Source organism: Pomacea canaliculata, linkage group LG2, assembly GCF_003073045.1.
Source record: "Pomacea canaliculata isolate SZHN2017 linkage group LG2, ASM307304v1, whole genome shotgun sequence".
Classification (NCBI taxonomy): domain Eukaryota; kingdom Metazoa; phylum Mollusca; class Gastropoda; order Architaenioglossa; family Ampullariidae; genus Pomacea; species Pomacea canaliculata.
The window spans coordinates 11894894-11907381 of NC_037591.1; the positions used below are offsets into that span (position 1 = coordinate 11894894).

Consider the following 12488-nt stretch of genomic DNA (forward strand, 5'->3'; position numbering starts at 1 on the left):
CATACATTTGTATTTTTGCTAGCAGTTAGATATTTCATGCACTTTTTAGTGTTTGTTAACTGTTTTCCATCATATTGTGATTGTCATGATCTGTCATATCACATGGTGGGTGTGATCTTTTTGTGACAGATGAAGACGAGTGCTCAGAAGGAACCAACAACTGTGATGCTAACGCTAAGTGTACAAATACTGAAGGAGGATACACATGCACCTGCAATGAGGGTTACAGTGGCAACGGCACGTCCGGCGACTGTCAAGGTAGTAAAGAAAAAATTCTAGACAAAATTCTACAACGGAAGCATACATTAGGGAAAACGGAAACTGCTACTTTGCTTGTATTGGTTGATCTTATGTATGTGTATATGTAGCAGTGTACAGTGGGGACTTATACTGTGGGTTTGATCTTGTCTATGACAGATGATGACGAGTGCTCAGAAGGAACCAACGGCTGTGATGTGAACGCTGAGTGTACAAATGAGGAGGGAGGATACACATGCGCCTGCAAAGATGGTTACCTTGGCGACGGTACGGCCGGTTCGTGTAAAGGTAAGACTACAACTTGCAGCTTGCTACTACCTTACTGGGGTGGGGGGAAGATGTAAAAACTCTTCCAGAATGAGATTTCAAGGACAATTTAAAAGTTTTGATCAGTTATATGTGTACACACATAAATACATGTACACATTACCCACACTTGATCACTCACACGGATGTGCACATGCTGTGTATCCATAAAATATCTTTGTCAGTTTGTCAAGCCTATGTTTCCGTCTCTGTCTCAGAGGATGATGACTGTCTTCCCGGAAACAACGATTGCTCGGAAAATGCAGTGTGTGTCAACACTCGCGAGTCCTACGAGTGTAACTGCACTGAAGGCTACCGCAACAAGGATGCACGCACCTGTGAAGGTGAGGCTAGCAATCACGTTAGCTCTTGTGGGGCGGGAAACAGTAATAAAATTTACCATTATCTATTCTTGCAAGTCATTTCGTTTTTCACGAGAATGTTTCTCTAGAATCAACATATTGGTGACTATTACTAAATAAATTATTTATTGTCAAAGTATCGATTTATTTTCACTAGCGAACAATTTTTCGTTATTTTATTTAGTAGATTTCCAAGTGTCTATTTATCAAATATCGACATGACTCTGTGTAAGCACAGATTGGATTTGATTCTTACAGATATTGACGAATGTGAGGAGGGGTCCAACAACTGCGATGAGAACGCTGTGTGTACGAATGTACCTGGAAGCTATGAGTGCGCCTGCGTGGGTGATTACATTGGTGATGGCAGTGCGGGCTCATGTACCAGTAAGTATAAATTCCAGTTAATGGGTTAATGCCAAGTTACTGATACATTAGTTGCTAATCGGATTCAGACACAATATAAGAAATATGAAACATTGTAGTAGTGGTTGTGGAAGTGTCCTACTTGTAGTCTAAGTAAAGGACTGTGTGTGTGTTGTTTGTTCACAAAAACTGTATGCGTTTCTGTTTGTGTTGTAGAGGACAACGACTGCGCTCCAGAATCAAACCCTTGTCCAATCAATGCGAAGTGTGTCAACACACGAGACGGCTTCTACTGTAACTGCTCAGAAGGCTACCGCAACGTTGATTCAGTCAGCTGTGAAGGTGAGGCAAACAAAGGTCGGAAGTTCAATTATGACAGATGACAGGACAAACACATTTTGAAATGAAATCGCGCTGTGATTGGGTTATTCAGATGGTGGATTTCCTGATCTTAGGACAAAGAACAACAAAAATGTCAACTGACATAGAAACGGCTTAGCGTGTCTAAATCAGGACTCCTGAAGCTCATCTGTCACCTTCAGCTGTCATTCATATTTCTCCATCTGTTGCCCTTCACCAAATATATCACCAGTCATCAGCGGAGGCCTCGAACCGAGTACAGTCGAACATGTAATCACAGGGCTCTGAATTTTCTTCCAGAGGACAAGCCTCATTTCTGTTACAAACATCGCCATAGCGTGCCGTTAGGGAGAGTGATGTCACCAGTAATTGACGTCATACCAAACAAATGACTCAGAGAAGACGTACCATAGAAATGACGCCAAGAAAGATACACCGGACTAATGACGTCAAGGAAGATAAACCCGTGACGACAACAAGAAGTGAAAGTCAATGGCTAGCAGCAGGAAGGAGCAATCTGTCCACGAACTAATATCCCTGGACTGCTGGCAGACGACTTTTTCCAGCTAAAACGAGGCATTAGATGACATAGCTTCCGGTTTATTCACATTCTTTGTTACGGCTCGCCGAGACTAACAGCGGATCACTTCGCAAGAGGCTAAGAGTGAGTCTCGGCATCCAGACATCAGTCCATAAATACACGTTCATGATCTGTTCACTGTTACCTGCTAATGTATGACGGACATATTGAAGCAAGGCAAACCTTCGCTATCCTGCTAAGTTATCACAAGAGTGCAAAATTCTGTTTTCAAGTCTGCAACATTCTGACTGTGTGTTTATCGGTTTATAAGCCTGCAACATTCAGAGATGTAGATGATTGCAAAAGGAACGCTTACATCCTTATGAACCTGTGTTATTGCACGATTAATCTATGTACAAACATGTAATATTATGAGGGTTTATCTGTTTACAAGCGTGTAAAGTTTTGAGTCTTTATCTGTTTAAATAAACCTCAAACGGCGAAGATGGTGCTAGGAGAAGATACATTTCTGTAAACCGCGCGAAACCAAATCAACGGATCATTGTCAGTATCCAGACACGTGAATCTGAACTCTTTTAGGTGCTTTGTCACAACTTGTTTTTACCTGTGGCGTCACGCCCGATTCCCATACCGCACCTTTATGGACGTTCAGCTCTGCCTTGATCCGGCATTTAAAATCTGGAATTTTCGACATCTGATGAGGAAAAGCACATGGTAGCTGATTAATCAACACAACAGCAGCTTGAGTTCCTTTGCAATTATTTTAAAAATACTCTTGAAGGTTCACGTTTTATGAAGGAAAAGAGGCCAGGTAAAGCTCGAAAAATAAAAAAAAATCCTCGGAACTTTCTCTGTTTCTTTGTCCTTCATTAATATAGTGTCATGCTTTCAAAGTAAGTACTCCTTGTCATCTCACCTCAAAATAAACCATTCTTAATTACGAAGTCGATATTCAAGAGCTGAACTCTTTATACTTCTAACAGATTCCGATGAGTGTGCTGAGGGAACCAACGACTGCGATGTCAACGCTGAATGTACTAACGAGCCCGGAACCTTCAGATGCACGTGCTTCGGTGGCTATGTTGGCGACGGCAAGGCGGGTAACTGCAAAAGTAAGGATAGTTTTTTTTTTTAATTCTTGATAATGTGGTACCGTAGGGTTAAGCGCGCACACACAGATGCCGGCACACGTGCACCACAATGGGGAAGATGTCCCTCTCGGAGAAAAGGAGACAGTCTTCCCTCCGGCATCCTGTGTCCCTTGGTTTTTCCAACCTCATGACGTGTGACCAAGGGAGATGGAGAGGGATTGGGGGAAGGGTTGAAAAGAGGATAGATTCTAGGATATTCGGGGGTAGCAATAAGAGGAAGGGAGAATGGATTCGGAGAGAGAGAGAGTTGTCAAGGTGGGGGCCTCCCAGCGAGGAGTTTAGGGATTGTTTAGATTGTAAACATTTTGCCTTTGCTGGCAACATCAACTGGCGTGTGAGTAAGCCCATTCTACACACAACAATGTTAACTTGTTATTAATGCGGTGAAACATTTTGGGAAAGGTTTTTAGGAGTCCTTTTTCAAACCCTTCCTTTTGCAATATCCTCTTACTCTCAGCTCTTATTGCTGTTATTTGGTTCCTCTCTGTGTTTCCTCTATTTGATTTTATTCTTCGTTAGTCCTGTTGTTTATTCTTTGATAGTTCATATATTATTCTTTTCCTATCCCTCGCATGCTGTCCATGTTTCGCTCGTAACAATGCTTTTCATGCTCGTGTCGCAGAGGACGACGACTGTAAGGAAGGAAACAACTCTTGTCCAAAAAATTCCGTTTGTGTCAACACACCTGATGGCTTCTCCTGCAACTGCACTGAGGGTTATCACAACGTAGATGCAGTCACTTGCGAAGGTAAGAGGAGTGATTCCCTTCACAGGTGTCGCAAGGTAACAGTGAATGCGGCCATGCTGATACCTTGTAAGACTATTTGAGATTGAGGACAGAAAAAGGGGGAGAAGGGGGAGGGGAAAAGAAAAGCAGAACTCATTTCAATTCTAGTCGGGGTTAGATCACATAAACCAGTAATTCTGATTTTAGCTCTTGTCTACGACAGAGGTCGAGCTGTCTTGAGTACCGTCTCTCTGGACTCTGACACTCTGAACAGTTTCACCCTGTTTCTGACAGGACAGTCGGAACGGTTTTGCCTTTTTCTGTCAGAGGACAGTCGGTGATGAATACACTTTATATCTGATAGATGAGGACGAGTGTGCGGAGGGCTCGCATGATTGTGATGTCAACGCTGAATGCACGAACTTGGACGGCAGCTACCAATGTGCCTGCAACGAAGGTTACACTGGTGACGGAACGTTTGGCACGTGCATCAGTAAGTGTAAAGGAATTTTCCTTAATTATGCATGATACAAACCTGTTGTTTGCTTGCAATTTTATTATAATAAAGATCGTCATTGTTCGTATAATATGTAACAAAAAGCTGTTAGCCTGTATAGTACAGTATTCTGACTAAAAAAATCTCCGATGTCCTGAAGGATAGTTACATCTCTCTGAGTTTCCAAATCGGTGCAACTTATGACGGTGTCCTGTAAGACTGACCAACACCTCACCGTGCACTGGAAGACCAACTAGCACCTCACTGTGTCCTGTAAATCCGACCTACATCTCACTATGTCACGAGAGGCCCACCAAAAAATTTCTATGATGCCCGAAGTCGGCATTTTCCAAACACGTGTGACTCACGGTTTTCTGTGTGTTTTGCTGTAGAACCCGACCTTTGCAAAGACATCAGCTGCACGGCTGTCAATACAGAATGTCGTAACGGAGTGTGTGTCTGCAAAGAGGGATATGAACTCGACTGTGAGGAATGTAAAGGTGAGACTCAGGACACGAGGGTTCGTCATTCCTATCTATACATAACTTTCTTATAACCATCTCCAGGTATGGTTTTTAGGCTGTTGCTAAAGCCTCAGGGAATATTAATGGTGTTTTGTTATTATTACTGTTATTATTACAGTACATAAAATAGCATTGTAAAATGAGAAAGAATGGGCTGTGTTTTTTAGTAAGAAATGGGTAAAGTTCATCACGCAAATTTAAATATTATAAAATATTTTCTCAAAAGCTACAAGACTGTGCTTTGCACACCTGTTGTATCCTAAACGGTTATTCTTCTATACACATTAGTGCGCGAGCACACACATACAGAGGAACACATGCATAGAGAGAAGAAGGGAAAGAGAGGAATAGGAACAGTGTTATCTTTAAACACTATAACTGTAAACAGAAACATTTGCTCGGGATAATCGTATACCAGGCGGTAGCAGTTCCAAAATAGAACTGATTCCTTCAGTGTTAAAGAGAGAAGCTAATATGTCTGCAGATATCGACGAATGTGCCAACAGTCCCGACACCTGTGGACACATCGGCCAGGTATGCATCAACACACCTGGCAGTTACAGGTGCGAATGTGTGGATGGATTCTATGCTGATGGTGGATACTGCCACGGTGAGTACAGATTTTGTTGTATGCCTGCCTCTAAATTTTTCGTTACCTACAAATTTGCTAGTAGGGTAGGAAAGGACAGCGAAAGTATGTGTAGGTTTGATATCGTGATCATGGGGCGGAAAGGGCTGCAACTGTAGGAAACGTAGGAAAGCTGTCGCGCAGTGCCAAAAGGTACGGTCTGCTCCTCATCCAAGGTCTGACGCTTTATTTGGCAGTTACATCTCATACACACACACAAATGCACACCCACATGCTGAATAATTCTCACAAATCTTACAAAGGGAGACTACTGTGGAATTAAAGGGTTTTATTTTTCCTTTAATTCCACAGTAGCCTCCCTTTGTGTAATTACCTGGGAGCAGAGGTGAGTCTGTCGCGGAGTTTGGCTGTCTGTGCATCTTATCTGTAACACCAGTCCGCTTGGCCTTTTGTGTCTGCAGACATCAACGAGTGTGAGGATGGCAGCGCGGTGTGCGGACAGCACTCGGAGTGCGTCAACATGCTGGGCGCCTACGACTGCGTCTGCTGCATGGGCTACAGCAAGCACGGCGCGTCATGCCGACGTACGTCAGATCTCCATTTGCTGTCCGTTTGTCTCACCATCTGACCGTTCTTCACAATCTGTGTGTGTGTGCGCGCGACTCAGAGATCGTTATTTTTTATTATTTTTTTTTTTTTTAGGGTGTGGGAGTTGCAGTTGAACGTTGGCGGTCCACGTGTGTTTGCACTGTATGTTTACATTATTCGTTGCTGTGTTGCTGTCAAGTTAACGCACTTCATGTATGTAGAATGCAGACGTACGGACTACTCCAGCATATGTTACGATTAAAAAAAAATAAATGCTTCTTTCCATAAATTATACACATGGTAAACAATTAATAATAAATTCATTAAACACGGTTTTCAGCAGAGCTAAAAATATTAATTACTGTGTAATTAAAAAGAAAATAGAAAAGTGTGTGCCCTAAAATGTAGTCTTTGGCTATTTAAACGTCGCAGGTTCATGTAAACTCCTGAATTGTTTTTGTCACGTGACTCTCAGGTGACTATAACCTCGATATAATATACGGAGCCCCAGGATTGGAATGTTGTAACTATCCAGGAGGAAACTCTGATGATCCCATCCCTGTGAGTAAAACGGTTCACCTTGTTAATCCATTTTGCTGGTTCAGTAAGCACCATGTTAGACACAGAAACTAGTTAAACTGTTGGAAACTTGTATGTAGTTCACAAATGTATGTGCTTTGAGATGACGCATGGTTTCAATATGAGATACTGGGTGAACATTTCCATTCATATATATATATCATGTTGGACTATTTTTCTTGGCGCGTTATTTCTCTTTATTATATTATAGTCTGTGCATTTAAGCATTGAGGAACTAGCTGTTGTGCATTACTCTTACATTGCTTGATAAAGAGTTATGACAGCCGCACTAACCCTGATGTTTCTGGTCCGTCACAGGTGTGCGCCTCCGATGGCAGGTCCCATGCCAACTACGCCGCCATGGTGGTGGACGGTTGCCGTCGTAACAAGACTGTGGAAGTCAGCTACAAAGGATACTGCAAAAGTACCTGCCTTTTGCCTTCTCTGTGCCCAGCGTGCATGCGTGGTTATGTCTTTTGTGTGCGGATGTATATGTGTGCCTTTACACAGCACTTAAACTACTCTCATCAAAGTAACCATGGGCATATGATCTGCCCTCGACAGTGGTGATCTTTATGCTGTAACTCCTTTTGACCTGTCGGCTGGATTTAACTCTATCGACCACTCTCCATCCTGTTCCCATATTCCTTTTTTTTATGTCTTTTATATCTATCTTTTATTATTTGTCTGCATAGTTGTTTTTCCTTGCGTCTTTCGTGTTCTGTCCATGTCTCCAGCTTGTCTTAAGCGCTGAGAGCATGTTCCTTCGAGATCGTGATTATATAAAGACATAATATATAATATTATGTCTTTATATAAGAATAAAGACATAATATATAATATTATGTCTTTATATAAAATATAATCTCTATATAAGATATAATAATAATAATTATTATTTACCTGCCTGTTTGTGTGCTTGTCTATAATTGCATATGAGTGAGGGTGTGTGTCAAATGCCGAGGCTTGTAAACACCAGGTCTGTTTAAAAAAAAAAAAAAGCAAAACCTTAAGCAAAACGAAATAAAAACAATAGCAACGATGTCTTGCACGAACGTCAAAGCACTTAACGCGGCTGTTTCATTAAGCTATTTATTGCTGTGATCGTTTTGTTTAGCCACCTGCTCGGAGGTTGAGTGTGACCGACCTTTCCAGAAGTGCGTGGAGACGGAGATAGGTGCTCAGTGCGCGTGCCCTGTCTGCGACGTCGACGCCACAAAACCTCTGAGTAAGAGCTGTGAGAAAAAGTGGGGGCGGGTCCAGTAGTTGCCTTAGTCTTGTTTTTTCCTTCAGGTACGTTAACGTGGATCAGTGCCGTGAATGTTTCTTTTGACGTACGCCCCTCGCATCAAACGTGACCGGTCACGGTCAACGTCTTGCCTTGTCGATGTTGCTGTCAGTCTGTACAATACATTTTGATGTCACATGATATCTTGTAATAATATCTGTTTGGCGGCCTTCGTGAGTCGGCCTGAAGCTGTGTTTTAGACGCGACTGTAAGTAAACGGTTGTTTTTCAGCCCAAATGTTGACTCGGACAGGATTTAGAGCGTCAGTATTTATATCTTCTAAGCCCGACACACCATTTGACTTGCTTTTCCCTTTAACAGCAAATTCTGTCGATCGCCATTTAACATAAAATGAAAAGCTTTAATTTTATTGAGTTTTAGGTATAGGTGCTGATTTCCAAATAAGCTGTGCCTTAATTGAACGAGCCGTCACCATCACAGCTTAAGTTATTATTATTATTATTATTATTAATATTAAAGTAATACAGTGTTCCCTCGTTTATCGCGGGGGATACGTGCTATGATCAGCCGCGATAAAAGAATTTCCGCGAAGTAGGGACTTACATGCAATAATAATATATACATGTAAAACTATATCATGTGAGTGTAAAGTAATATATTAATCATGGTATTAATACAGTACAATAACAAATTAGTGTAAAAAAATTATAACTGGACTCAGAGAAACCCAAAAAAGTGATGCGAACTGGCTGCGAGATGGGAGATAATAATCATGGCTCGTCGCTTACGCATAGCAATGGATTTCTCATACACAATTATTTCTTTCTTTCTATCTACAAAATAACCATGGTACTTTAATAGAAATACTAATACAGCTTCATTTGTCGTCTTTTTCCTGTTGAAGTATCTATGGTATTTTGTAGAACGAGAATTCCCAGCGCGGAAGTAGCGATCGATACTTCGCTCAAAAAAAACCGCGAAGTAGTGAATCCGCGATAAATGAACCGCGAAGTAGCGAGGGAACACTGTATCACGTACACTGAACCATGCTCCTTGAAGTCTCGCGAACGAGCTCAGATCCTTAGACAAGCTAGCCTTAATATAAAACAAAGATTTTGCTTTTCCAGCGCCGGTCTGTGGGTCTAATGGTCGCATATACCAGAACGAATGCTTCTACCAGTTGACTATGTGCAGCATGGGCCAAAGGAACGTTCAGCTGCGACCTCTGACGTACTGCAACGAAACCCACCCAGGTACACGGCAAAGCTCACCTTTTCTCTCATCTAAACACTGGTATGCAGTTAGTCAGCGATGTCAGCCTCGTGCGAGGACTTGTTTGTTTCATGAAAAGCTGTTTATTGCTTTGAGAGAAAATGTTTTATGTGAAAGGCTGCTGCTTGTTCTCTGAGAATCTCCTGTTGGGAAAAACTCATCTTTTGTTTTGCGAAAAACTTTTTATTATTTTGTGAGAAGTGATTGTTTGTTTTGTATGATGACAGCCATTGCCATATGCTTATTTGTCATTGGATTGCTGTTCTGCAGTTTAGTCATTCAGGCAGGTGGAGAAATCGAGGGACCTATATAGATATTTAAAGAGTCCAAGCATCTAGAACATTGGCACACATGCAGTTACAGATATGGTGATGTAGCAGTGGTTGAGAGTACTCATAAAGCTATGTTTGTGCCGTTTATAAGCTTTTTACTCTCGATCGTAATCATTAATTCTCATTATTATGTAGGTCAAAAGTGAATATACTGCACAGTAATACTACAATACGGATTCGGTTATCGACCAGCAAAAAAAAAAACTCTTATTTTTCACTTTAGCAACGTGAATCACCTTTGGGACCTTGGTCGGCATGGAGTGAGTGTTCTCCCAAGTGTGGTAAGGGTCACACCACCAGGTCAAGGACGGCATCGGGACCGACGGCCAAGCAGCTGACCCAGAGAGCTGTGTGCTACACACCCTGTGAGAATGGTGAGTACCTGCCCTGGCCAGTATGTTTACAGCACGTGCCCTTTGAGAGTAGTGACTGTATTTACAGAACGTGCCCTGAAAGAATGGTGAATGTTCTAATAGAAAGGTTTCAGTCTGAATTTTGAAAGGGTGACAATGGGAAAGAAAGTGGCGAAAGTTAAGCAGCTTAGAGGATCAGCTGCACTGGAGAGAATGAAAAGCAAACACAGACTACACTTGCATAGTCTTTGAAAGAAGGGAAAACAATCTAATTAAACTTTAGTGCGGTACTTTTTGAGACACAGGTGACGGTCGCATTTTATGTTAGTGGTAGCATAACTAATCATCGCAAAGTGCTTCATTCTGGGTGCCATCACAAAAGAATACCTTGTTGAAATGGAAAGGTTTCAATCCATGTCAAAGAGGTCTGCAATCACTAGCATCGTGGTTTCTCCGCACGTGCAGGTCCCTGCGAGGAGGACTCCTGCCCCAATCCTGGCCAGGTGTGTGAGGTGGGCGACAACAACGAGGCTGTGTGCACGTGCCCAGACTGCACTGGGCAGTCGGAGGAGCCTGTATGCGCCTTGTTGGGAGAGTTGGTCCGAACCTTCGAGAACGAGTGTCAGCTGCGGCGCAGTGCCTGTGAGCTGACCAAGCCATACCGGGTATTGGAGGCCCGCGCCTGCGAAGGTATGTTCTGTCTCCCTTCCCCTGCAAGGAATTGTGTTGGTGGGGGAGGGAAGTAAAAATTATGGGGTGGGGATGTGGAACATTATAACCTTCATTTATGTTTTTGCACAAAGTGTATGAATATATATATATAAAGACTCCGCTCTTGTGGGCGCATCCTCAGGTAGATGCCACCTAACGCCTGTTTCTCTTTCTGCCACAGACACACCACCCACTTGCACCAAGACCAACTACATTCCGGAACTGGTTGAAGGCGACTGTGTTGCCACGCTGCCCGAAGATCTGGGCTTCTGCTACGGCAAGTGCGGCCAGAACCCCGCTTGGTGCTGCAGGCCGGAAGGTACAGAGAACGTCAAGCCTTAACATCACCTTTGAGTGTGAAGATGGTTCGTCACGAACGGAATCGGTGAGTACATCTCATTCTTGACCGAACCATGTGAATCTCTCCCTTGCTGTCGTAGCACATTCATGCCCGGCCTCTATAGGTAAGATGCACAGATTGATCAGTCTCTTGACAAAAAAAAAAAAAAAAATGTGAGCTATAATTTTAGACTGTTATCGTATTCTTTCGCATTTTGGGGATTATTTGTGCCTTTTCATTGAAACTTTTTTGGCACTGCGGACCAAGCGGTTTTCCATTGTCAACTCTGCCGGCCGGTGCTGTATGGCTGCAAGTTTAGCAGGAAGCATCTTGCACCACAGAAGTGCCATTATTATTACTATATGACTTACCTACATACATATCAAAAAAAAAAAAAAATAGGCCAATAAAGTGTTTTGCTGTCCTGCTGAAATAATCCCGCGACCGAATGCTTCTGAACAAGGAAGCCCAGTAATCCCATGTTTGTTGTTTGTAGAGAGACTTCCTGAAGATTCAGTCCTGCAGCTGTGCGCAGGAGTCTCAGCGCCCCTCACATCACTCTGAGGAAGGTAAGCCTGATGAACCTAGCTTGAACCACCTCATGTTGAGTGAACTCCATTGGAGTAGCACATATATTTTATCATTTTCATATTACACATAAATGGCGCAATGAAAACATGTTTAGGGAGCCTTAGCATATTTTTGGATATAATAGGTCAAGAAATGCAGTACTGGGTGTAGGTCTGCTAAAGCTATTATTAGATTTCAACTGTTCACTGCTAACTTTTACTACATAGGTCAACTAATAGTTGACAGGTATCAATATATTTTAAAAGGTCTCAGCATGTTATGCATAAATTTCTACTGCCCAGTAAAATAACTCCTACATTTTCCTCTTTCTTTTTCAACTACAGCTCCAAATGATGAGTAAATGACTTCCAAGAGAGATCCCATCAGTGTAGCGAACAAGTTACCAAGATTCTTCACTTACAGCTTTCTTGACCTTACTGAGCTGCTGGCATTTGCCATCTTCTGTGCAATTAAGGTTTTGCTCCAGTGACTTGTTTGCAACACAAAACAATTTCTTTATTAGATTGTTTGATTTAATGACTTGACTTTTAAATGTTTGTCAAACAATTTATTCGCTTTTGAAGAATTGAGCAACATAGTTCCTATAATTTTCTTTGGAATTAAAGAAATTTAAATACTCAAAATATCTGCTCATCTGTGGTTTGTTTTATAACTGATTAATAATTTTCTGTGGTTTGTTTTATATCTGCTCAATAAATTTTTATGTAAATCTATGCTGCAACAGACTGAGGCATTGAAAAACAAAACAAAAAAACAAAAATACCCTGAAAACAATTTCACATGTATCAAATAT

General features: G+C 42.0%; 1 protein-coding gene across 1 annotated transcript in view; it reads left to right on the top strand.

The window, feature by feature from the left end:
* LOC112557868 (fibrillin-3-like) overlaps window positions 1–12318 on the top strand; it is a 33242-nt gene extending 20924 nt beyond the window's left edge. Inside the window, 20 exon segments of the mRNA XM_025227951.1 lie at window positions 130–258; window positions 418–546; window positions 783–908; window positions 1185–1313; window positions 1509–1634; window positions 3177–3305; window positions 3967–4092; window positions 4436–4564; window positions 4960–5067; window positions 5576–5701; window positions 6142–6264; window positions 6744–6829; window positions 7166–7271; window positions 7965–8075; window positions 9224–9349; window positions 9924–10074; window positions 10519–10743; window positions 10946–11149; window positions 11601–11673; window positions 12019–12318. Of these exon segments, the coding sequence (XP_025083736.1) occupies window positions 130–258; window positions 418–546; window positions 783–908; window positions 1185–1313; window positions 1509–1634; window positions 3177–3305; window positions 3967–4092; window positions 4436–4564; window positions 4960–5067; window positions 5576–5701; window positions 6142–6264; window positions 6744–6829; window positions 7166–7271; window positions 7965–8075; window positions 9224–9349; window positions 9924–9931 (1817 nt within the window). The 3' untranslated portion in view covers window positions 9932–10074; window positions 10519–10743; window positions 10946–11149; window positions 11601–11673; window positions 12019–12318.
* Window positions 12319–12488: the final 170 nt, after the last annotated feature.